The sequence below is a fragment of the Malaclemys terrapin genome, chromosome 14, assembly GCF_027887155.1.
Source record: "Malaclemys terrapin pileata isolate rMalTer1 chromosome 14, rMalTer1.hap1, whole genome shotgun sequence".
Classification (NCBI taxonomy): Eukaryota; Metazoa; Chordata; order Testudines; family Emydidae; genus Malaclemys; species Malaclemys terrapin.
The window spans coordinates 6416028-6442021 of record NC_071518.1 but is presented as its reverse complement, the minus strand read 5'-3'; the positions used below and the strand labels follow the sequence as shown (position 1 = coordinate 6442021).

Genomic DNA, 25994 nt, shown 5'->3' with positions numbered 1-25994 from the left:
CGCCCCCGGGTGGGGAGCTAGTCCTCCAGCCCCACCCCTTCTGTCCAAAGCCCTGCCCCTACCCTGCCCCTTCTCCCCTCCTTGCCCACCAGAGCCCCAAGAGGCCCACACACAGCCAGAGGAGCACCGTCCCACCTGCCCACCCCAGCCGCTCCCAAGCCCTAGGCCACTGGCTTCGGGTGGTGAGGGGGAGCGAGGGTGTGATCTCAAGGGGGAGCATGGGCGGGGCCTCACCTGGGTTAGGGGAGGCTTAGCCTTCCCTGGCCTATTATATCCATCGCCCATGGCAACAAGTTCCACAGGTTGCTATGCATTGAGTGAAGATGTACTTCCTTAGGTTTGTTTTAAAATGTTGCCAATCTCCCTGGAAGCGGACAGGGGACATGGGGCTACACACCAGCCCATTTATTTACTGAATGTTATTTGCTTGTTTAGACCACATTAGCAATAGAAAGCACCAGAATGGGATTGAGGAGACCTGGGCTTGATCCCCAGCTCTGCCACTGACTCACTGGATGGCCTTGAGCACATCACCACTCCTATCTATCTCCATTTCCCCATGTGTAAAATGGAAGGCACCTAGGCTCCCTATACAATGCATGGGGCGAGATGGGTGCTTAAGATCAGGATCCACCATATTTACATCTTGGGAGTTTCTGAGGGGCTTTCACATGCTTGGCTGCAAGGTGACAGACGTGCACGGCCTTGGAGCATGGTTCTGTAATTAATGGGTTCTCCCTAGAACAGTGGTTCCCAAACATTAACAGCCCGCGAACCCCTTTCACTAAATTGTGACATCTCGTGAACCCCCTCCTAAAAATGAATATTTCCAGGGATTTAAGTTTAAATTTCCTCAGTGTGATGGATTCGCTTGCTTTGCTCTGCATAGCTCTTGGAAGTCTGGAACCACTGGAGAAAGATAAAGTCTCAGGTCTGGTTCGGCATCAAGTCTGTTTCTGTATTTGGTTTTCAGATGTGCATACGAGGAAAATGCTTTCTTGCATAAGTATGTTGTTGAAAATGGTAACAAAACTGCAGCAGCTTTTTCTGCCAGAAAGGGGTACTCGTTTCTTAAACTCAGCCAAAAGTTGATCAATGATAGATTTCTGAAACTCCTTTTCAGTTCGTAATCACAGGAGATCTCAATCAATTTATCTTTTTCCTTGGTGTTTAATATCTGTGTTGAGAAAGTGGTATCATCAAAAGGGTTGCGAATTCAGTCATTATCGCCTGACATAGCTGGAAAGTAATCCCTGAAAGTTGTGCAAAGTCCTTTTAGGTGTACAATTATATTGGTTTTGGTGCACTGATCCAACTGAAGTTAATGTTCTGCCAGGAAGTCATGAAGATTACTGAAACACTCCGTTTGATTGTTTTCCAAACAACTTCCCCAGAACTGCAACTTCTTTATCAGGGATTCAACTCGCTCTTGCACATTGAAAACTGTTATATTGAGGCCTTGAAGAGATAAATTTAGGTCATTAATTCTTGAGAAAATATCTGCTAAATAAACTAGGCTCTGGAGCCAGACATTATTTTCCATACAGCTGGCAAGGTGGAAAGGGTGGCTGTTGAAAAAAAACTAGGATTTCCGTTCTAACCTCAAACAAGCGCACAAGGATTTTACCCCTTGAGAGCCATCTAACTTCAGTATAGGCCAACACACAGTCGTGTGTACTACCCATTTCTTCACAAAGTACGTGAAATATTCTGGAGTTTGTTGGCCATGATTTTATGAAATTCACCATTTTCACTGCATTGTCCAGCACTTCTTTCAGTCCCTCTGGCATGCATTTTGTTGCAAGGGCTTGTCTATGGATGCTGCAATGAGTCCAAGAGACTTTTGATGCAAGCGTTTTTGTTTGAGCTGCAAATCCAGTATACTTCCCCCTCATTGATGTGGCCCCATCAGTGCAAATGCGAGGCAACGAGACCAATCTATTTCCTTTTCTTGAAAATATGCATTAGTCAGATTGAAGATATCTTCTCCAGTTGTACGTTCTTCCAATGGTCGGCAAAACAACAAGTCTTCTTCAACCATACCTTCATTCACATAACGTACAAACAGTAGCAAAATAGCTAGATTAGCTACATCAGTTGATTCATCCAACTGTATAGCATAATATGGACTATTTTTCACTCTATGTACAATTGTGGTCTCTACATTATTTGACCTGTCATTAATTCTTCGTGACAACGTATTATTGGACAAAGGTACCATGTCAATCCTTTTTGCAGCCTTTTCTCCGAGCATGCAGTGAACTACATCTTTTATACATGGACCAATCAAGCTCTCTGCTATGGTATGGGCTTCTGATGCTTTTGCTACTCGGTAGCTCACGTGGTATGACGCTTTAAGTGCATTTTCATGATCAGTACTTGCTTTGGATATAAAACTGGTAATGTCACTTTTCCTCTCAGCTAATTTTCGCTTGAAAAAATCAACAGGCTTGTCGAGTTGTGCAGGATGCCAAGTTTTTAAATGGCGCCGAAGTTAGGTTTGAGGCTGCTGTTTGCTAGAACATCACCACAAATCACACACAGTGGTTTTGGATGTTCTTGATCACCAATGCATGTAAAGCCATATTTTATATAATCATTGTCCTATTTTTTTTTCTTTGTAAGTGACTTTCCAGGACTATCATGATCATTAGAGTAGATTTTCCACAGTGTGGACTTGAGGAAACACTAGCTGATTCCAGCGTCTTTACACTTTCCTTTTTCAGCCACTTATCCATTGAACTTGTGTACAAAAGTTCTAATAAAAATAACAAAGAGAGACTGCTAACAACCAACAAACTAGAAACTGAGAAGATTCACTCACTGAAGCAAATCAGCACTCCAGAGAGAAGGACAATTACTGAGACACCTTAACACTCCCATACTGGCTACAACCTGCTTCTGGCTGGTTTGGCTCGCAAACAGCTTTTCTTCCGCCGAGAAAGGTGCCCTGGGAGGGACAAATTAGCTTGGACCACCCCCCACGTTCAGCGTGGCCCCCTGCTGACTGCCCTGGATACAAACTTCCCCTGCCTGACAAGGACAGGGATCCGAGCTGCCACCTGCACCCCGCATGGAGTGCTGGGGTTCGGGGCTGCTGGCTCCCCCGCTGACAGGGGAGGGCTGGGGCTGCCGGCTCAAACTGCCCAGCCCCGCTCTCCCCGAGGCTCGGGCTGCTGGCTCCACCGCTGACGGGGAGGGCTGGGGCTGCCGGCTCAAACTGCCCGCTCTCCCCAAGGCTCGGGCTACCGGTTCCCTGGCTGACAAGGGAGGGCTCGGGCTGCCTGCTCAAACTGCCCGGCCCTGCTCTCCCTGGGGCTCGGGCTGTCTGCCCTGCAACTGGGTCCCAGCAGAGTCCTCTGGCCGCCATTAATGAAATTTTTCTTGCGACCTCCCTGAAACGTTCTGCGAACCCCCAGGGGTTTGCGAGCCCCACTTTGGGAACCACTGCCCTAGAATGACTGTTGGAAGGAATAAAGCAACGTTGAGAGGAAAATGTTGGGGTCATATTATGAAATCAAGTGATTTGAATGAGGTGAGCAGACTGCTGATGGTTTACTCCTTCAGGAGCATAGGGTCGTTTACACAGGGCCATCCAGGAAAGTTAATCTGAATTAACTAAAGAGGTGAATTTTAAGTGAATTAGTTATACCTCACTAAACCCCTGTATGAACACCCTCATTCAGAATTAGCGTGGCCTTAATGTGGTGTAGCTGAATTCACTGCCACAGTGAATTAAATTAAACTGCATTAAGGCCACTTTAAATCTGAACAGAATCCACAAAGGGATTTAATGCAGTTTAACTAATCCACTTCAGATTCACCCCTTTAGTTAATTTGGATTAATTTTCTTGGATGTCCCTGTGTAGACAAGCCCTTAGTAAGAGCTCTAATGTGGAGACCTGCTGAGCTTTTACTCTGTTGATGTGACCTTCACAAATTGGGGACTGTCTCATTCTGTACCCGTGAAATGGTGGTGCTGTTTGAGGTTGTTGGGTTTTGTAATTTTTATTAAATGTAGTCATTGATTCAGAGGAATTTACAACAGGCTTAAACCCAACATGTGGTTGTTTTAAAAAATAAATGTTCCCAGCAGCAAACACAATAAATCTTCATATATTCAAACCAAAACAGAGTGAAACAAGCACGGATCCTTTGCAGGAGGCTGTTTGCTATAGCCGTGGGAGTCACTGCCAATTTCAGCACTTGGTTGCTCTTCCAGTTCTCCTTATCCTATAAACAGACAACGCTTGCATCACACACAGCCCATGTTGCTCTGGGATGGGCTGTTTCCTTCAGAAGTTTGGCTCCGGTGTAGGAAAGTGTCCCTAGTCAGGAAAACACCTAAGCCTGTGCTTAATTTTAAGTATGCCAGACTGCGTCCTTCCAAACTTGGGCCTGTTGATGGGTTGGCACTGGAATCCACGCGGTCAGTGCAAAACCAGCTGGAACTCCTGCATGTTGGCTGTGAATCCCGAGGTTTGCTCCAACCCTGGATCAGAGCATGCGCTCCAGGTGGATCCCAAAGACAACCGCTGTGTGAAGTGAAGTGAAATCAAAGCCCTGGCTTTAGCCTCAGTCCTGCCCTGGAGGAATACAGGCGGTGTAACATAGCTGCTGTCTAATGCAGTGGCCCCTCTTTGTTTAAAGAAACAGAGCTGTGTAGACTACAAATGAAAGGAATAGAAAAGCCCAGGATGATGCTGGACACACATCTGCCTGTGATTTACCTCCAGTGGAGGTCAATAAATGATATTCTGCATAAGACTCGTGCCTAGTGAAGGAAAGGACTGAGCTGGCGTTTGAATTGGGGCAGGGGAGAGAGGATGTGTGAGGTGGTCTGTCCTGCGGTATATCAGACCCCACTGAGCCCTGCTTGTAAATTACATTGGAGTTCCCCTGCAGATTGCATCCATTGTCTGAGCTAAGCAGAACCCACCAGAGAACCGTGCAGCTTGGATGCATTGAGGAGACAGCACATGGATTACCATTCCCCTGCTCCTTTCAGATGTTTTCTGCTTCCCATTAAGAAACAAACAAAACTGCTCCATAAAACCAGGGTCAGCGTCAGAGGGTGGCCTTTTGTCTCCCAATTAAAAATATACAAGCACCAAAAATCCCGTGGGTGTGGGTGTCTCATTCTGATGGCTAAATAATAGAGCAGGGTTTGTTCAGCAGAAAGGAATCCTTCGGCTGTGAAATCAAAATACGCCTGGGAAACAACTTAAAGTGCGAAATAATAACTGTAGGGCTGCATGTTTCCTGGGCTGGTAGGAAGCACAGAGCTTTAGCCATAGTAACTAGAGTGGAAAACTGCAGCGCTCTCTAGTCTCCCTTCACAGGCCAAGGATCAAGAAGGATCAAGGCTGCAAAGTCCTCGCTTCTCAAATTAGTTGTAGGGTCCCGGCATTCTTGCTTTGATGGTGGCACTGGGAAGAGTGGGGTAAGTGGCCCCGGCTTCCTATTCACCTCTAGATCAGAAACTGCTTCTCCACCAGCGTTTTTGCCGCCAGATTTCTCCTTCCAAGTGCATCCCGCAGCATCTTCACCAACTGAAAGCAGAAGAGAGCAGGTGGACAGCTGCAGACTAGGGCTAGCCAGAACCTCCCCCGGCAGCACCATAAAACCCCCACAGGCAGACCAAGCACTTTGAAGGATGCTGTTACACTGCAGCCCTCATGGAAATGAACTATCTGATCAGAAACTGCATTTTGCCATCGATTCCCAGTGTAAAGCGATTCTGACCATTCAGCGTGGCTGGACTCAGCCAAGCAGGGAATACACAGTGGAGGGGTCAAAAAATGGAGGTGCATAAATGCCCATGATGTAATTATCTTGATTGCCGGCACTGGTTGGATAACTGTGCAGGCGAATCACGAGCTGTGCTAGTGCATGTGATTAGCCTATTTGCAAATGAGGGCAGCATTTGGACACCTACTCATTGTAGAAAACCTAGCGCTTGGCATTAGTGCCTGCCGCCGGCTTTACCTTCTGCACAACGAAGGTGATGATTGCGGCCAGCAGGAAATCCTGCGTGCCCAGGTCGACGACCGAGAAGAGCAGGGTGTCGAAGAGAAGCAAGGCCAGCTCGTTGTTGTAGAAGAGAGTCCTGCTGAACAAGGCGCTGGCATCTGGGGGCAGGAAGAAGCTGCTTAGAGCGCTATTTAGGACGACGGACGTCGTGTCCACAGGCAGGTGCATGAGACCACGGTAGAGCCTTTAAACCCTGCTGAAGATACTGCTGTCCAGCTTGTGTGGAGGGCAGCACATGCATGGCCCTGAACACAGAGCCTGAAGCATGATCCCAGCCCTAGCAACAGCGCAGGGCTGAATCCGCCCCACCGTGCTGCTCCTTCTGTACTGGGGAATACCTGATTTTTCCTGGGTGCATCCAGGGGTTAAAGGAAGGTGGGGCAGGGTGGGGAGCACAGCTCCTGCACTAGAAACAGGTTGGCACTGTCCAGGGCTCTCCTTCCCCTCGGCTAGTGCAGGGAGAGTGCCCCCTCTTGTCTCAATGGAACGGGAGCCCCCAGCTCCTGCCAGGGCAGCACCCATTCCAGCAGGAGGTGAGAATTTTACAAATGCACCTGCTGTGGCTGAACCCATTGGCAGCTGGGGCAGGTCCTCCTCAAGCCGGGCAGCCCTCGGGCATAGCTGGGGGTCACGGCCTCATGCATGGACGACAGGGCAGGTGGCTGAGTCAGCGACAGCAGGCTCCAGCTGCACCAAGGGAGCAGAATCCTACCAAGAGAGCCCAGCCCCTCTGTCGGCAGGAAGGTTTAAAGGCTCCTGTACCCTTGCCGGGCTTGAGTCCTACCTCTCAGATACAGCTAGTAGAGAGCAGAGGACTCAGTCCAGTACAATGAGACATGCTCAGACCTGGCACCTGCAGGAGGAAGGGGGAGCTGAGTGATCCTGGGTAGTGAGGTCTTGGAGATCTTAGGAGCCAGTATCGTCCCTCCACTTGGGAACGGACGTTTGAAGTTTACAATGGGGCACGCTCTGCCCACCCCTTCCCAACAGATGGAGGTCTAGCACCCCATCTCCACCCAGGGCCAGCACTACCTGAATCAGCATGTGATGGATCCCAGTAGCAGCACAAAGTGCAGTGACCGAACGGCATGAGTGACTGCAAGGCCTAGATGATGAAATCAGGACATTTCCAGTTTGTATGGAGCAGTTAACCCCTGAGCGTCCCAGCCTGCAGTCACACCTTGCTGATGACTGCCAGCAATTAGGGGACCAGGAGGATTCACATCTGAGTAAATAAGCTCCCAAGAAAAGCTCAGCGAGCTACCTGTGTACAGAATGGACGTGTCTACCGGCTCCTGGAACTCCATGTCCATGACACGTTCCAGGAAGAACTTGTCCTTCACAACGTAGTCCAAATCTCTGTATGCCTGGGGGAGAAATGCTGGTGCTGTCGGTGGGGTTAGGAGAAGTAGTGATGCACATGGCAGCCTCACCATGGTGTCCAAATAGCTCAGTGAGCCAGAGAGAAGAACATAAGAATAGCCATTCTGGGGGGTTAGACGAATGATCCATCTGGCTAAGAGCTCACCATCTTCTCTGTGAGAGCGCATAGAGACCCCAGAGAGCAGGGGTCCATTATGCTAGGCGCTGTACATGCAAACACACAGCAAGAGAAACAATTCTGGCCCCCTGAGAGGTTACAGTCTCCCTTCACAGGACAACGGAAGCATTCATCCCATTTTACAGGTGGGCAACTGGGACCACCGATCAAAGGTATTTAGGCTCCTAACCACCTTTGAAATCAAGGGGTCTTAGGAGCCTAAACACCTTGGAGGATCTGGGCCTAAGTGACTTGGCCAAGGTCACAGAGGGAGTCCATGACAAAGCTGGGAACTGAACCTCAGAACTCCTGGTCAATGCCTGATCCCTGGCAGCACCTCCTTCCCCCATTCGGGAAGTAGTGGTTCTGGGTAGATATCAGGAGGGGATTCTTTTTCATTCCAACAGTGACTGGGATTAGGAACCATCTACAGGGAAGGCAGCAGGGTGCTAGAGAATGGGCACTCCAACGTGTTTGGAGTTAGTGTGTACACAGTACACTGGGGCAGATCCTACCGTCAGGTCCATGCACGCCATGCCCGCGGGCTGCAGTGGGAGGCATAGTTGAGGGTGGGGTTTGGCCCCTGAACTGCAGATTTGATCAGATACTACCTATAAATCTAGTGGCTGCACCCCCTGATCTGCTGCATGTGACTTGCTTCACGGCCTGCCGGGGGACAGGGTCAGCTGAGCAGTAGGTTCCTTGGAGAGGTAGGCCCAGCCTGGAGCCATTTAACCAACCCCCACCCCAGCTCTTTGGGCACTGGGACCTAACTTGGAACCATGATCTCCAGTTCCACCCTTGTTGGGGATGAGCAACCTGCCGGCCTCGGTATTAGACACCAGACCTCGTGCAATGCCTGGTGTCCACAGCACCTATAATACTTTTTGCTCTCCTAAAGTGCCGTTCATTGAATAATCTCAAAGCCCTTCATGAATATCAATTAATTAAGCCTCAGAACTCCCCAGTGAGAAAGGGACGATCACCCTCATTTTACAGCTGGGGAAACTGAGGCACGGAGCAGGGCAGCGACTTACCTAAGGTGAGTCAGTGACAGAAACTAAATGAACCCAAGAGTCCCAGTTCCCAGTCTCTTGCTCCAACCACTAGTTCCCACTAAAATCTAAAGGTGGACATAACCAGACCTTTGGAAAAGGCAAATAATGGACTCACGTGTTCAAGGAACGAGCTGAGAAATCGATTCAAGGTGTAATAACTCCTTAGTCTTTGCTCATGTAGGTCGACCCTGACTCTCTCCCCTCTCGGGCCCTGCAAAGAAAGTTCCCAGAAGCACTTTCAGCTCACGGCGGGAGCCCAGAGAGCCCAGCTCTCTGCTTCTGAGGAAAAATAATTTGTTTTCATTCAAATTTTCACTTTGGCAGCAGGGATATTGGCTCAATTTTCACCTGCTGCTTTGGAGACTTTGCTTTGCATGGCAGACACCCACAACTGGGGAGTTTTCAATTATGAACCACGTACGCCAAGATGTAGTTACAAACAGTTGGGCAGCCCGTAGTCCTTAAACAAATGACATCAAAGGGACTTGCAAGCGTGCACTTCAACTCAGGTGAGATTGAGTGATGCTGGTGACAGGTGGAGCTGTGCAAAACTCAGCCAATTGGGATCACAGAAGTTCAGGAAATTGTATTTGCTCATTTGATTTGAATTCAAATGAACACAAACCTCAGCTTAGCTGGCCGGGTTTTAGTGGTTATGAGCATCTGAACCTGACTTGGGCAAGAACTTATCTGTCCCAAAGGCGCCTGCATCTGTCCAGACTTTCCAGTGTGTAACAGAGCATGACATCGGTGACACTTGCCTCATTTGGGGTTTCCTTTAGAAAGGGTCCCAAGTCACAATTGTTGAGTCTGGAATGGATGGGTTTGGATATGCGGCGTTGGTTCAGATCATTACAGAGAGATGGGTCAGCTGCAAAATTCAGATCTGAACCCTGGTTTGGATTCCAGCATCCACCTAGGAAGTTCAGCGGTGTTTGGATCTGGCTGTAATGAACCATGGATGAATCCAGGGCCTCCAGCACTGAAATCACAAGACCCTACACCACTTGGATTAAAGGAATAAGGCCCGGATCCTCAAAGGTATTTAGGCTCCTAACTTCCATTGAAATCAATTTGATATGTCAATAGCTGTGAAGAAGAGACCAGCCATTAGGAACATATGACCAGTCACCAATGCAGTGGTGTGTTACAAAGGGTTTAGGTTTAGACCATCTCCAGTTTTGCCTTGAAAGTTGTGCACTGTTCTCAATTAGGGTGTCTCCTGGAGCAGGGAGTTCAGGAGAGATGAAGAGCAGTAAGAAGGTAAATTGCATTTGACAGCCAGAGACACAGTTAGGGTTCCAGGCTACTCCAGCTATTCTCTAGCATCATCGTTAAGGAAGGGCTGGATTGATCATCATCTTTTTTTAAAGGTGTGACTATATTGGAAAGGGTTCTGATTTTTTTCCAACACCAGCCTGCACAATGGATCTAGCGATAACACTCACAGAACTCAACATCACTGCAGTTCTTCTGCTCCTGTCTGAGAAATCTCGAGAGCAGAGGATTGAAAACCAACCCATGTAAAAAAAAAGCATGAAAAAGCCAACAGTAAGGAGTCTAGGTAGCCCTGCAAAGGGGAAAATACCTCCATCAAGGGCTGCGTTATCTTGTCATACAGCTGCCTGGCTCTGTCCGTGAGAAGCACCTCGAAGGTCTGAATGTCAGAGTTGGCCTCCAGACCTCTTAGAGGGCACAGGTTCTCCTGCCAAGGGAGACAACTGAAGTGTAACCAGGGAAAGGCAATAATACTGACTGGCATCTCCATAGGGCCGTATGTCCCAAGATCGCACAGTTCTCTACAGAGCGATTCCAGATTCTGTACACGAGGATTACGTCACCCACCACTAAAGGCAAAGACGAAGGCTTCTGCATTAAAGAAAAGATAAACGAGGCAAGTACTTCCTCCTTCTGTGCCTTATGGTAAACCCTGCACTGGCCCCCACAAGGATGGCAGCTCTCCAGAGGCAGAGACCAGCAGACTCAAGGAGGAGTGACTAGGAAGTAAGATCGAACAAGGAGGCTGGATTACCTCCTCTTTCCTGAGGCAGGCATGCATGGCATCCATGCCCACATCCGCATGGCCGTGCACGCTCCGCCCATGAATGTAGAAGCCGTAGCATCCGTGCATCAGGATGAAGACAGACACATGAAGACAGGGATGGAGAATAGGACGTGGAGGATGAGAGGCTCATTACGTTTCTGGAGGTCCAGCCCAGAAACGTGCAGTGTGCACCAGACTCCTATGCTTCGTGATGCCATGCCCCCCCCCCCTCCAAACACACATCGTCTGCGGTGGACCCACTGAGCTGCTGGCAATCTACAGAGCACACTTGGGTTACAGCCAATGCTTATACACGCAGAGCAGCTACTCACGGTAGCAAGTCAACCCGGAGCAAGGGGAGCTGTGGCAGCGAACGGAAGGAGAGCGAGTTACTCACTCATTTCCTCCTCGACCTCAGACCTGTTCCGAATCGCTCGTTTTCATGGACCATTAGCATAAAAGAAACCAAAAAGGCTTTCTGGGCACATGGCAAATCTAAGAGTGAATGAAGATGCGGAGTGGATTCCTAGCCACGCCACCAGCGCAGGGAGGAAGCACATTGATGGGTCATAAGAAGAAATCTGATACATTGTATAAAGTACCCGGTGGATGGGAGTCTTCACCCTGCACTGCGCCCAGCCCTTTAGGGCCAGGCTGTCAGCTGGCCTCTGCTTTGTGCCAGCGTGAAATTCGCATGCACACCACTGAGTGTGCACACCTGCACCCACAGGCCTAACTGTCCAATGTGTGTGCACGGTGCAGGTTGCAAAGTGTGCAAATGTAAGGTTTGTGTGCACAGAGCGGTGCACACCCAGATTTTGTGCGCACACCCCAGGGGAGCCTAGCTGGAAATCAAGCCCTTTCCTAGTCGGGTAAATTAGAATCTTATACCGAGGTGTTATTAGGGAGACAAAGAAACAACATCGTTTTGCAATATAATTTGCACCTTAACAGCGCCCCTTTAAATGTTCACTTGGTGTAAATGTGGTGCAGCTCCATTGACTTTAATGCAGGGGCTGGCTCAGCGCATGTGATCTGTCGCTAACCCAGGGCAAGACTCACGTTGCTCATGGAACAGAGATCTACGAACTGATGAATCTTGTCCTCCACAAACCGCTCGTAGATGCCTATGAAAAACACCACCTGCAGAAACAGCAACACGCAGCTGCGCCGTCGTGACTTAGCAGACGTTTCACATAACACATCCCGGGAAGCAAGACAACACAAAGTTTCCTTTCCTCCCACCTTTTCTGGGAGCACTCATTTTTGTCCTTCATCATGGCCCACAGGGGTAACGCTCTTGCCCCCAGGCCACCAGGCCACAAGTTCAAGTCCCACCCAAGCACATAGGTTCAAAGCCAGAGCTGACGGACATTCCAGGGTTTCAGGCATTAATGCTCGATTGGCTGATGACCCAATAGGTCTTTTCCTTCTCTCATCTCCATCGTTCATGCCATAGTGGAGCGTGAAAGGAGCCTAGTTAAAGGTACTCTCCTTCAGATGAAATGCTAAACTCTTTCTTCTGCCCATCTTTGAGCTGCCTAGGTGGAGATTAAACCCACACTCTTAGGAGAACTTTGATAACTGAGCCTCCCACTATCTCAAAAAGGGCCCAATCCTGAGTGCTCTTGGCGCCTTTCACACCCTCAGTTTCCCCAGAGCCCTTTACCAACACAACAGGCAGAGAGTAACCTGTGCAATCCCCAGTGCCAGCCAGAGAGAAGCGGCAATCCCAAATCTAAGGATTGGGCTCCAGGCAGCCAGGTAGGCGTCAGCGCCAGGGTGCAGATCCAGGTTCAGGTCTCGTGAGGCAATGTTCTTCAAGCCCACAACCTGGAATAAAAACAGGTGAAGTAAATCAGAATCCTTATGTGAGATGAGTTCTTTAGGGGCTGCGAGGCATGAATAAATAACAACTGACCATGGCAAATCCTGGAAGGTTACAGTAAACCTGGACTGTTCCCTGAATTCCTGACCCTTCTGCAAAAGTCTCCAGCACATAAGGCATTCAGATCCCAGGGTGATGGACAGGGCATAGACAGGTTCCTGCTTTCTAAACTCTTGGGACCAAATTTTCAACCAGCCTCTAAATCAGTGCCCACAATTTCATGCCCACCATTTTTTTTTCACATTCAGAAACTGCCACATTGCTCTGAGCAAATGGGGTGCGTAATTAACTGCCCAATTTGGAAGTGCAAATGCTGTTTGGGTGCACAAATACAAGTCATTGCAGAGGCAAGAAATTGGAGGAGCAAAGGTAGAGATTGCGTCTGGAAAAGAAATGGGATTCTTCTCTCACTTCCCAAATTTTGCCAGGCTCTGAAGAACGGTCCATACCCAGAGTACCATGCTACATAGAATCACAGTCCTTAAAAGGAGGCATTTAATAAACGACTATACACAACAGACAATTAACCAGGCTTCCACAGAGCCTAAATTCTGGCTTTGTTTCCTTTCTTCACCAGTGACCATAACCTGGCTGAATCTCTCTCTCCACAGCACACAGAGACATCTGGTGGCTGAATGCTATAACTGCAAGCCCATCTCATTCCACAGAGGGCCAGTCACCGAGGTGCTGTACCCTTTCCGCATCATTACAGATGTTCAGACTGGTTGCGATTAATATACAAAACATGTCTCATCCTCCCTGAACCCTTGCCCCAAGCTCAGTCGAAACCTCAAACAAGCCTCTATTTTAGGTTGACCAGACAGCAAGTGTAAAAAATCGGGACAGGGGATGGGGGGTAATAGGAGTCTATATAAGAAAAACACCCAAAACTCGGGACTGTCCCTATAAAATCAGGACATCTGGTCACCCTACTCTATTTCCCCACCGTGATCAGAGCTGCAGAATGGTGGCAGTGCTTTTTCACGGTGTCACGTCCAGAATTATATCCGCAGAGAGCACCAGGACTATGGATGAGTTGGTGCCAGATCCCAGAGGTTACTTATTTCCTCCAGGTGTCCTTCTCCCCACCTCCCACGTACCTCCAGGAGCAGTAACACTGCGAACAGCTGAAGTGATGGATTCAATTTCCTATGAGTCTGAATCTCGTTCCACTCATTGGCTATCAGGAAAGTTCTCCAAATACTCACAGAGGAAATGGCCCTCTGCCCTCCTAAGGGGAAAACAACACACTGATTTCAATTTGCTTTATTTTAAAAACCGGCACGGGCTCCTAGGACACAAAGCTCCACACAGTTGGGTTTCCCTGAGCCTCACTTCCATTAATTTACTGCTCTCGATATGAAATCATTACAATCAGAGGTGAGCTGGCTCCCAAAATAGCCGCCTGCCAAGCTGCCACTGATTTCCCAGAAGCGCGGAGGATCTGGAAGTGCTTTATAAACACTAATTAGCCAAGTCAGCAGCAATGCAGCCCTGTGTTGTGCAGCAGGGATTATCATCATGTTTTTCAAAAAAGGGCCTCTCTTTCTGGGCGTTTGACTTTCGACACCTTGGGTGTGCGGGGGGGGGGGGGGGGGGGATTTTCAGAAGCCCCCAAATCACTTAGGCACAAGTCAGTGGGAGTGTGCTTCTAAATCCCTTACACCCAGATATTAAAAAGTATTTAGTCTTTGCTGCATCAGGACTGCACAGCCCCACAGAGGAACCAGGCTCCTTACTCTCTTTAGAAAATGGGATTTCGACATTGCAATGCTGAGTGCAGCTAAGCATGGGGGGTGAAATCCTGGCTGTTGAAGTCAATGGCAAAACTCCCATTGACTTTGGTAGGGTCAAGATTTCACCCAAGCACCTAAAAATGGAAGTAACCCCAAAGCAATTTCTGAAAATCTGACCCGAAGGGGACGTCCACACTACAATCAGGTGGTCTGGCTAGCTCGAGTCACGCTAGCAGTGAAGCTACAGCAGCACAGGTAAGCTGTTGAGCACATACCTGGGGTCCAGGTGGGCTTGGACAGCCCGTGCTGCCAATCTGCGATGCCGCGGCTTCACTGCTGTTGTTATTGGGCTATTTAAATCAGAGCATGCTCGGGTCTGTCCATACGTGCTGCAGCCGTACCTCTGACTGCAGTGTAGACACACCCTCAGGCTGCACAGGGAGTCACCCACCCAATCAGGAATAGAACCCAGGAGTCCTGACCCCCCACCCCCCAGACTCACTAGACCATGTTGCCCTCCCCTGCTTGCTAAGTGAAGAGGAGCCAATGAGCATTCCATTGATATTTCTGCAACGCTGACGTTTTATAAAATACTTGCGTGCTGAATTCTCAAAAGAGAAGCGGAAACGGCACATGTGCAGGGCTAATGCTCTGTGGGCGCACACGCGTGCAGCAGGGACCGAGGCACGTCAGGGTGTGTCACAGGGTGGCTGGTCCCTGTGCAAGCCCCTGCGCCAGAACAGATGCTCCCAATTTGGTCAGTTTAGAGGGTGGGACAGCAGCTGGGGGGTTATAAAGGAGCAGGGGAATCAGAGGGGAAGTCCTGGTGAGAATCAGCCAGGAGAGGTCAGGGGACTGCAGGAGGTCTCTGGGGAAAGTTGCCAAGAACTCTCTGCAGTCCCCCTCTGAAAGGAGGAGGAATTATCAGGAAGCCAGTGGAGGGGCCAAGGCCAGAGAAGGCTGAAGGCTGTGGCAGAGAGAGAGATGACTCGCTCAGAGCTGGGGCGCAGATGTGCCAGGGACACTGGGCGGAGCCCGGGCACGGTAGTTGGTGTATTGCCTGGGTTATTATGGTGTTGGGACTTGTTATGTGCATGGGGCTTTCTTCTATCATAATTAACCCCACAAGGACCATTTGCACAAAGAAAGACTGTATGGACTATTTCCAGGGACTCAGTAGGCCAGAAACGGAGGCAGGTTTTCAACCGAACACCCAGTTGAAAAGGGACCCTCCCCAGCTCGGTGAAAATGAGCGAGGGTGGGGGAGAGCGAGCGACAGAGGGGGGGGGAGGGGGTGAAGTGAAAGGGGCGGGGCCTTGGAGACGGGGCGGGGCAAGGGTGTTCAGTTTTGTTTGGTCAGAAAGTTGGCAACCCTAATTCATGCCGTGGCCCGCTGCAGGAAGTAGCTCCAGTCAGGGCTGCTCTATGACAGGGTGGTTTACAAACACAGAGGGCCCACAGAGAGGGAAAGGTTGAATTGACCTGCCGGTGCTTTAAGTGCTGGTTTCTCCTTTGGCTTTTCCCAGTCTATCAGGAAGATGGAGATTGTTACCTGGGTGATCAGGAGATGAAGCAAGTCCACAGCCTGAAATAAGAGCAGTCAGAAAGGTTTAGCGCATTACCACACAGCCAGCAGGCTCACTCTAGCTAGGGCCAGCTCAGCCAAACCTGGGGCCCCTCTGTGAAGCCATTTCTCTGGGGGGCGGGCTGCAAAACCCCAGGCCTTCTCCCTTCCTGCCCCGAACTGCTCAGGAAGGAGAGGCAGTCCCTGGGGCAGAGAGCGGTACAGGCAGCACAGGTAACTACAACAGTGCTGTGGGAGGGTGTCTGGGGATGGAGCTCAGCATGCCGTGACCCATGCACCAAAGCGCACGTCACTGGAGCACCAGAACTTCAACCAGCTGCGAAGCTCTGTGGCTGCAGGGCCAATCGCCTGTCTGAGCTGGCCCCGGCTTTAGCAAAGGGACCCCGGGAGCTGCCCAGAACCCCAGCCAAAGGCCACGGCTAACTTACAGCTGAACGATCAGAACCTGTGAGATCGCCTGAGAAGAGGCTGTTTCCAGGACGGTGGGTTTCAGACAGGCTGGAACCGCAAAGAAAACGGCATTTCCCCCAGTATTTTGGCTTCTGACCTACTCTTAAGGTGGGTTTTGAAACTCTTTGGGACAGGCTTTCCCACCCTCCCAGGCCGACCCATGCCCCGTAGCAGCCAGTTCTGCCCTCTCCTCCGCCATCCCCCACACTTGAAATGAAATGGAGATATCCCATCTCCTAGAACTGGAAGGGACCTTGAAAGGTCATCGAGTCCAGCCCCCTGCCTTCACTAGCAGGACCAAGTACTGATTTTGCCCCAGATCCCCAAGTGGCCCCCTCAAGGATTGAACTCACAACCCTGGGTTTAGCAGGCCAATGCTCAAACCACTGAGCTATCCCTCCCTTCTCTGCCCCGCACGCCCTCCTGCTTACCTTTAACACAAAAGCACAGGACAAGTAGATAATAAAGTTGGTTTCGATTTGACTGCCTGCCGGGGGCACCATAACCTCAACCGCTGAAGACTGCTGACCCTGGGGATGGATTAAATGAATTTCAACTGGAGGAGAAAAACTCGTGTCATTTCCTACAGATCAAGGCTGAGAAGATCTAGGGTCACACTTCCCCCACCGGCAGAGAACGGCTGCTCTAGCTCACCGTGTAGATTCCCCAGTGCTTTGCCTGTCAGGTTTTTAATATCCCAAGCAACCAGGCTTCCATCACTAGCTCCAGGGAACCTCTCCACAGTCCCATTGATCTCCCTGGAGGAATGAGACGTCCCCGCGTCTCTTTATTCTGAGCCTGCTGCAACCCTCAGCAATCTGGCGGGGCTGGACCCTGCGCTTTGACACAGACTCTCCCCGTCCCCGGCATATCAAAAATTCAGACTCTGAAGATTTCAAGTGTGACTTGATACCGGATCTATCAAGCACCAAGTCAGCCAGATCACCGTGAGCCCCAGCACTAAGCCAGGAGGCCGAGTAGTTAGAGCAGCGGTTCTCAAACTTCATTGCAGCGTGACCCCTTTCTGACAACAAAAATTACTACCTGATCCCAGGAGGGGGGACCAAAGCCTGAGTTCACGAGTCCCACTCCCGTGGGGAGGCCAAGGCTGAAGCCCCAGGTGGTGGGGCTTGGGCCCCCGAGTGGTGGGGCTTGGACTTTGGCCCAGGCCCCAGCAAATCTAAGTCAGCCCTGGTGACACTTTGGGGTCCTGACCCACAGCTTGAGAACCGCTGAACTAGGGACGTAGCAGTTCAGAACAGCTCAGGAAAGAACCAGGCAGAATGCATAAAGAAACACGACTCACCTTGAAAACAATGAGCCAATAAATCCCCATCCCAAGGGCGACCATGAAGAAGGCGTTAGCCAGGGCCCCGGTAAAGAAGGCAAAGAACTTGACTAAAATCTGGGGAAGGAAAAAGGAAATGGACAAATATTGGGAGGAGAAAAACCTTTGTTATGTGTGTCGGCTTGACCCTTGCCTTGGGGTCAACTGCTGGAACTTGGAATCCTTTTTACATCCAGAAGGATCCCAAAGAACTTTACAGACCATGGGCCAATTCCACCATGGATGTCAATGGGCCCAGCCCCCACTGACTTCAGCAGGAGCTGCGCCTGCTTTCGCCAGGGATGAGTATGGTCCTAAATGTAGCAATCGCTATCTCCAGTAGGGAACCGTGTGTTAGATCAAGCAGTTCCCTCACTGTGTATCTGAACCTCCTAATCAATAACAGAGCAGCTTTCAGAGGGCTCAATGACATCATCTCAGAAGCTGCTGGATCAGCGACGCTAATGAGGAATTTCACCTCTCTCTAGTGCTTTCCATCCAAGGATCTCAGACACTTTATAGACATTAATGACTGAAACCTCTGTCTCTATTTGGGGCTGGTGTTGTTATTCCCACTTTACAGAGGGCAAAAATAAGGCAGGGACTGGTTAGAACCAGGAGGAGAGGGGGGGAACCACAGGAAAGGGTAACCCCTCCAAACCCCAGAGAGTTGCATGGAAACGGTGTGGAGCAGACCAGAAATGGATGTACACAGTGTGGGGAGGGGAAGCGCAGTAGATGGACCTGAGCTCATGGAGTCTGGATAGAACAAAATCAGTGGAGCGGGGAAGGAGTCAGAAAGTAGAGGCCACTTTGAACTGGATTCAGATCTGGATAGGAAGCTGGAAGAGTTGACCAAGGACATGGGTGTGATTCTGCTTCCTAATGACAGAACAGTTGGGCTGAAGCATTCTAGAGCTCTTAAAATCTAGCAAGTAGGGATGGAGGAAGACCATGAGACAGGGAATTTGCAATAGGCCAGTTGGGAACTGGGGAGACACTATTAAATATATTTGCAGTCTCAATGTTGGGGTATCATCACATTCTGGCAATGTTCAGAAGGCAGCAATATGCAGTGACCAGGCACGTAGCCAACATTTACGATCTCTTCCTTACTATAAAGTTTATATTCTGAAGTCTAGACCTCCGCACCCAACTGCTGGTCTTCAGCAAGGCATACAAGGCTGCCAGAGAGCCCAGGATGGCAAGCGCTATCTGTCAGAGAAAGAAGTTGTCATTCTTTCCAGAACTCAGAAGAGACGGCAATCACATCTTCACCTGCTTAGGCTGAACACCCACACTTCAGGCGGTCAAGCCTCATGGTAGAACGATCCCTGTTCTGGCCTTAAAATCTATACATCTGCGAACCGGGTGAATAGATGGATACAAATCCAACCTGCACTGACTCATTAGCATACACGAGTCCTGTGCACATGTGAGTCATCATTCCATCTGCTGTTCTGGAGGCTAAAGGCTCTTCGTATAGTGAAACTACTGCGTTTTCAGGTCCCTGGTTGTCCCTCATTGCTTATCATGGAGTCCAACCCAGATCCCTGTGGGCCCTCATTTGGAGTCCTAACTGGGTGTCATGGCAGCCTCCTTTTTTATTTCTTGAAGGCTGAACACATGCAGCTCCCTAAGTCTTTCCACATCCATCACTCCCTTCATGCCCCAGAACAGCCTTGCTGTCTCCTCCAGGCACTTTCCAGCAGGTGGATGACCTGTGGCCCATAGTGCAGCATGCGCGAATGATTACTACTCACATCTGTGTCTCGTGGAGACGTTCCAGGACGATGTGTGTATGACACTGCAAAGGATACCTGCAAGGGAAAGAAAGTGAGCAAGGGAGACAGCAGCAAGTCAGTCTAGGACTAGAGCTTGAATTGACAGCGCTGCCCAGGATTTTCAAAAGTGACGTATGATTTTGGGGGGGCCTCAATGGTGCCATTTTCAGAAATTGCTGAGCACCTGTCTTCTGAAAATCAGCTGTGGTTAAGGTTGCACACCCCAGAAGTCACTCGTCACTTTGGAAATCATGGCCCGTATGGGCTTTAACAACAATGGTGAGCATCACGGATGGTCCAGACCCGGCAATCTCAATACATTTGTCTAACCAGACAATGAAATTGCCTGGCAAAGTCCTGGCGGAAACAGGCTGCTGCCATTGCTCACAAAGACCTTGTCTACAGCGGCAAAAATGTTACCCATAATTCACCCTGGTGGTAGCAGCAGAAGCTGTCGTGTAGGCAGGACACAGCGGCTTTTACCACCATGTCGTCAGTATCTGCTCAGAACAAGATTAGACATCAGCATGGAAAACATTTCAGAGTCTACTTCTGCCCTGCCCACGATATGGCATTGGCTACTGCCTGGGGAGCTGCCCCCTGGGGAATTATTTATTGTGTGTGTTTATGGTAGTGCCTAGAGCAGGGGTCGGCAACGTTTGGCATGCGGCTCACCAGGGTAAGCACCCTAGCGGGCCGGGCCAGTTTATTTACCTGCTGACGTGGCAGGTTCGGCCGATTGCGGCCCCCACTGGCCGTGGTTCGCCGTCCCGGGCCAATGGGGGCGGCAGGAAGCCGCGGCCAGCACATCCCTCACCCGCGCCGCTTCCCGCCGCCCCCATTGGCCCGGGATGGCGAACCGCGGCCAGTGGGGGCTGCAATCGGCCGAACCTGCCGCGTCAGCAGGTAAATAAACTGGCCTGGCCCGCCGGGGTGCTTACCCTGGCGAGCCGTGTGCTGAACATTGCCAACCCCTGGCCTAGAGCCTCTGACAGAGATCAGCATGCCAGGCACTATGCAACCCTAGGGAGAGACAGGCCCTGCCCCAAGGAGCTTACAGTGTAACTGGACAAGACTGACCAAGGGTTGGAGGGGGAATAGAGGTACAGAGAGAAGTGAGTCACCCCAGATCACTGGGAGAGCCAGAAATAGAAGGCAGGTCTTCTGAGTCCCAGTCCAGTGCTCTACCCACTAGACCATGGTGCTGATAGTTGCCAGCGTAGATGCATGCAGCCTTTGAGAAAACTGATGGGCACATTGAAGATGGAATCAGTTGGCTGGTTTCCAGGCGTTTGTTCCTCTGGCAGAGTTAGACCGTATGTTCCCCCCCGAATTCCAGGTTGGTTACAGGGGTTCCAGACTCATTCATGTCACCAGCTGATGATTAGATGCTATGGTGATGGGTGCCCCATCTGCGGGATTTGTCACACAGCATTGGCAAGAGTGTACAGCACGTAATAATAACTAAGCTGTCCCATGAACGAGGCACTTAGATGTCCGAGGATGCCTTAGATGGGCACTTAGATGAAAAGGGTCCTAGTGCTCCCTCAGAGACTGGCACGTGGGAAGTCCATGAGTGGCCAGTGACTAAGGTGACCAGACAGCAAATGTGAAAAATTGGGATGGTGGGGGGGTAATAGGAGCCTATATAAGAAAAAGCCCCAACAATCGGGACTGTCCCTATAAAATCAGGACATCTGGTCACCCTACCAGTGACCCATTCATGCACTGCCCCAAACCTGTCCTACCAGATTCAGATACACGCAGGAGATTCCCCCAGTCTGCACAACTTCAGCGCAGGTCTCCCGTGCCTGCCCCAGAGCCACCATCGGTCTTGGCCTCTTAATGCACGACCGCCCACAGCCCCAGCCACCTGCACAGAGGGCGAGTTCATTACATTTCCTACCTGGCTGGCAAAGTGTGGGCTTGGGGAGAGGAGGCACAATTGAACTCAGTCTCAACCCGGACAACATCCAAGCTCATTCCCGGCTCTAATTATCACCTGCTGAAACAACAGCTGCCAAGCGCTGGGGAACTCAAAGGAAAGTCAACCAGGTCTTGTTGTTTCAGCTGCTTCGTTTCACATTATTTCTCTCCCTCTCTCCCCCTCTGCAGCTCCCGCCAAGGGAATCCTGGGGTGCCACAAACTTGCCTGCGTTGTTGCAGTGCTGTCTTGCTTTGCATACTTCACTGTCAACAGGAAAGCAGGCTGGTCTCCTGGGCTACTGGTTGGCAAGTCAACACTGCACGAGCCAGCATCAAAGGGAAAAAACAGAGAGGGGTTATCCGGGGGACAGAGCAAATAATTGGAGAGGCGAACAATGAATTTTAATGAAACCTCTGTAGGAAACGAGTGGAGGGAGTTGAGTTAATTGTGCAGAGCGGGATGGGGAGATTAGAATTCTTTTTGCACAGAAGATGGTGAGTCTCAGCACGAGGGGAGACGCATGGAATGGGATCTCCTTGGGGAGGGTGATAAAGGAGATGCTAGCTGTAAGCTGGCAAGGAATACACTAGAGAGGGGATGGCTGATTATAAACACCATCTCCTCTGGGAACCCAGGCTTTGGTCTCGCCGATGGGGCGGTCGGTGTGCAGAGCTGTCTGCGTAGGCGATGAGGTTACACGTACAAATAGCTCGGCTGCGTCCTGCCAATGCTTCTGGGCACTACATTAATGCCAAGGTGGCTAGCCCTGGGTGGGTTCAAAATGCAGGTAGCTGGTCTGGTAGCCTGTGGGCACCAGGCACGGGGCTGTGCAAAGTCCCCAGGTTAGGTGGAAGCAAAGTGCACTGAGACTGCCACAGAGCATGCTGGGACTTTATCCTGGGAGCCTACTGGCTGGTGGATCTCACTCAGTGCTTGGCTGGGGGCACTAATCACCTTGCACGGAGCAGACCAAGACCTAGACACATATTCCACAAAGATGCCTTTATTGGTCATTACCTAGTAGGCGGGTCATATATGTAGGGTGACTAGATGTCCCGATTTTATAGTCCCGATATTTGGGGCTTTTTTTAATATGGGTTCCTATTACCCCCCCACCCTCTGTCCCGATTTTTCACACTTGCTGTCTGGTCACCCTACATATATGGTCTGGGCCGGCTCTAATTTTTTTGCCGCCCCACGCAAAAAAGAAGAGTGCCCCCCCCCCGCCCCGCGAGCGCCATGCCGCCATACCCCCCCCAGTGCCGCCGAAATCCCCACCCCCCCAGCACCACGTCGCCAACCCCCGCCCCTCCTCCGAGCGCCAGTCCCCGCCCCCCCAGCGCCGCGCCAACCCCCGCCCAATAAATAAATTAATAAAAACCTGAGCGCCGCCCCAGCCCAAGGTGCTGCCCCAAGCACGTGCTTGGTCGGCTGGTGCCTGGAGCCGGCCCTGTATATGGTAAGGTAGGTCCGTGCACCTTACCTCGGGGCTCTCTGGCTCCACCTAGCTGTGTGTGTGTGTCTCTCTCTCTCTGCCCACTAGCTGTGGAGCTACAAATCCCAGCATTCTAATTAAAGGGCCAGTCCTTATATTTTAACCCGCGGGATCCTGACACATTGCAGGGTTCAATCTCTTCCTGATGCCAGAGAAGAAAGGTGATTGAACCACCTACCCCCGTCAGTCTCTGAATTCTTTGTGCTCCGGGGCTTGCCCTACTACAGAGCCAGCCACGCTGTACCTAATTTTCCTGGAGAAACGCCTGTAACATCCCTTCTTTGTGACCAACGTGGGGGAACAAAAACGGATAGCAGTCAAAGAGGCTGAACCGTTGACTGCCCCAGTGGCCTGCCCATGCCCTTTACCTTAGGAGCAGCCCTGCTGCCAACGTGACAGATGCTGGTTGATTGGATAGGTTCCCTTGCCTGCCCGAGAGCCCATCGACCAGAAAGAATCTTCTTAGCCTCTGAGAGCTCAGGGAGGCTGAAAGAAACAAGCAGAGAGAAGGGTTAGCTGCATACACAGACGCACCATTTCTGGTCGCCAGGGCAGTCAACCAAGATGCAATCTCAGAGAAGGGCTGCAAATGTAATGAGCATTGAGCTACCTATTTACAGAGACACCATAAATGCCAGCTAGCTGCACACCCAACTTCTGAAGAACCAGGGATGAGGACGCACATCTGCTCCAAGACAACTTACACATCCTTATAACCAGCCCTATCACATCCCGCCCATCAGCCTGTTCATTGGTAATAAGTCTACTACTACCTAGCTCTCATCAGTCGATCTCAAAGTGCTTTACAAAGGAGGTCAGTGTCGATATCCCCATTTTACAGATGGAGAAACTGAGGCAGTGAAGAGATTCCCCCAAGGTCACTCAGGTGGCTAGCACCAGAGCCAGGAATAGAATCCACGTCTCCTGAATCCCAGTAGTAGCAGAATTCTAGTTTAGCCCTCGAACTGGAATGAGACTGGCACAACGTCCTGCTTTTTGATAGCAATAAATCATCTCTCCCTCCGGCATGGATTTAGTCTGCCTGATCTGTGGCTTTCGGGCAGATTCTGAAGGCACTTTACGTGCCTGCATAGCCCCTAGAGCAATCCCATAGGAGTCAATGTAGACTCGCTGGAGTAAAATTCTAAGCATGCCTAAGAGTTTGCAGGATTGAATTTGCTTTGATTCTTTTTGCAGAACTCCATAAGGACAAATCCAAACCAAAATCAATGTAGTGAGGAAGCTGGTAACCGACCCAGGTTCCTTACCAGATATAAGAGGTGGACAATATGTAACAATTTTTTTTTAAATGAAACTTGTCTGTTTTCAAGTTCACAAACTTCAGCACAAAAGGTCACATTTGGTATGAGAATTTCTGCATTTGCAAAACCAAACCAAACAAACCCGCACCACTTGGACAAGTGGAATCCAAAATGCATTGCATTCACTTGGGCAAAGGGCTCCCCTAGAGGGCATAGGGGCTGGGAGTAGGATCCCCCACCCCTACCACTAGCTGGCCTTAATGTTACTTTGCTCTCACTTAGCCCCTTACAAATGTTGTTATAACTATTCCAGATCGCCTCCAGGTATACATAGCATCATCCCCCATTTACAGATGGGCAGTCTGTGCTTCAGAGATATTAAGGGCAAGAGTTTCAGACTCCTCCAGGCACAAAAGCAGATTCAAAAATGCACACACATTTGTGTGCCTAAATTGTGTGCACATTTTACAGATGGAGAAACTGAGGCAGTGAAGAGATTCCCCCAAGGTCACTCAGGTGGCTAGCACCAGAGCCAGGAATAGAATCCACGTCTCCTGAATCCCAGTAGTAGCAGAATTCTAGTTTAGCCCTCGAACTGGAATGAGACTGGCACAACGTCCTGCTTTTTGATAGCAATAAATCATCTCTCCCTCCGGCATGGATTTAGTCTGCCTGATCTGTGGCTTTCGGGCAGATTCTGAAGGCACTTTACGTGCCTGCATAGCCCCTAGAGCAATCCCATAGGAGTCAATGTAGACTCGCTGGAGTAAAATTCTAAGCATGCCTAAGAGTTTGCAGGATTGAATTTGCTTTGATTCTTTTTGCAGAACTCCATAAGGACAAATCCAAACCAAAATCAATGTAGTGAGGAAGCTGGTAACCGACCCAGGTTCCTTACCAGATATAAGAGGTGGACAATATGTAACAATTTTTTTTTAAATGAAACTTGTCTGTTTTCAAGTTCACAAACTTCAGCACAAAAGGTCACATTTGGTATGAGAATTTCTGCATTTGCAAAACCAAACCAAACAAACCCGCACCACTTGGACAAGTGGAATCCAAAATGCATTGCATTCACTTGGGCAAAGGGCTCCCCTAGAGGGCATAGGGGCTGGGAGTAGGATCCCCCACCCCTACCACTAGCTGGCCTTAATGTTACTTTGCTCTCACTTAGCCCCTTACAAATGTTGTTATAACTATTCCAGATCGCCTCCAGGTATACATAGCATCATCCCCCATTTACAGATGGGCAGTCTGTGCTTCAGAGATATTAAGGGCAAGAGTTTCAGACTCCTCCAGGCACAAAAGCAGATTCAAAAATGCACACACATTTGTGTGCCTAAATTGTGTGCACATTTACCATAATTGCATGTGCAAATATGCTAATTATGCATGCAAGTGACTAGAAAGACTGGAACTGATGATAAGTATGCCACCATTTTTGCACAGTGATGGGTCTGAAAATCCAGACCCGAGGGACTTGCCCAAGTTCTCACACATCAGTCTGCAGTGTAGGTGTAATTATGTCGGGTCCATGATATTAGAGAGACAAGATGGGTGAGGTAATACCTTTTATTGGACCAACGACGTCAGTATCAGAACCAGGATTAGAATCTTGGTCTTTTGACTCTCAGTCCCATGGGCGGCGGGTGAACGTGCCATTGGGGGGAGGCTAGCCCTCTCCCACTGCCCTTCTACCCCCCCTCGCCCAGAGCACACACACACACCGCAACCCCGGAGCGCCAGGCAGGCGGGTGGCGTGGCCCAAACCCCAGCACACCAGGCAGATGGAGCAGCCCCTGCCCTGGAGCACCAGGCAGATGGGCAGAGCAGCTGAAGCGCCCCCAGCCCCGGAGCACCCCCAG

The 25994-nt window shown here is 50.2% G+C and overlaps 1 protein-coding gene across 1 annotated transcript in view; it reads right to left on the bottom strand.

Moving 5' to 3' along the window:
* Positions 1 to 3961: 3961 nt before the first annotated feature.
* Positions 3962 to 25994, bottom strand: part of LOC128848961 (meckelin-like) — a 32784-nt gene continuing 10751 nt past the window's right edge. Inside the window, exons 9-24 of the mRNA XM_054049273.1 lie at positions 23236 to 23353; positions 21598 to 21688; positions 19425 to 19481; positions 18778 to 18876; positions 17641 to 17739; positions 16766 to 16864; positions 15782 to 15884; positions 13664 to 13794; positions 12368 to 12508; positions 11740 to 11818; positions 10664 to 10782; positions 10220 to 10336; positions 8747 to 8842; positions 7298 to 7400; positions 5989 to 6131; positions 3962 to 5552 (exon numbers count right to left, since the gene is read on the bottom strand). Of these exons, the coding sequence (XP_053905248.1) occupies positions 5472 to 5552; positions 5989 to 6131; positions 7298 to 7400; positions 8747 to 8842; positions 10220 to 10336; positions 10664 to 10782; positions 11740 to 11818; positions 12368 to 12508; positions 13664 to 13794; positions 15782 to 15884; positions 16766 to 16864; positions 17641 to 17739; positions 18778 to 18876; positions 19425 to 19481; positions 21598 to 21688; positions 23236 to 23353 (1676 nt within the window). The 3' untranslated portion in view covers positions 3962 to 5471. The remainder of the gene's footprint in view (positions 5553 to 5988; positions 6132 to 7297; positions 7401 to 8746; positions 8843 to 10219; positions 10337 to 10663; positions 10783 to 11739; positions 11819 to 12367; positions 12509 to 13663; positions 13795 to 15781; positions 15885 to 16765; positions 16865 to 17640; positions 17740 to 18777; positions 18877 to 19424; positions 19482 to 21597; positions 21689 to 23235; positions 23354 to 25994) is intronic.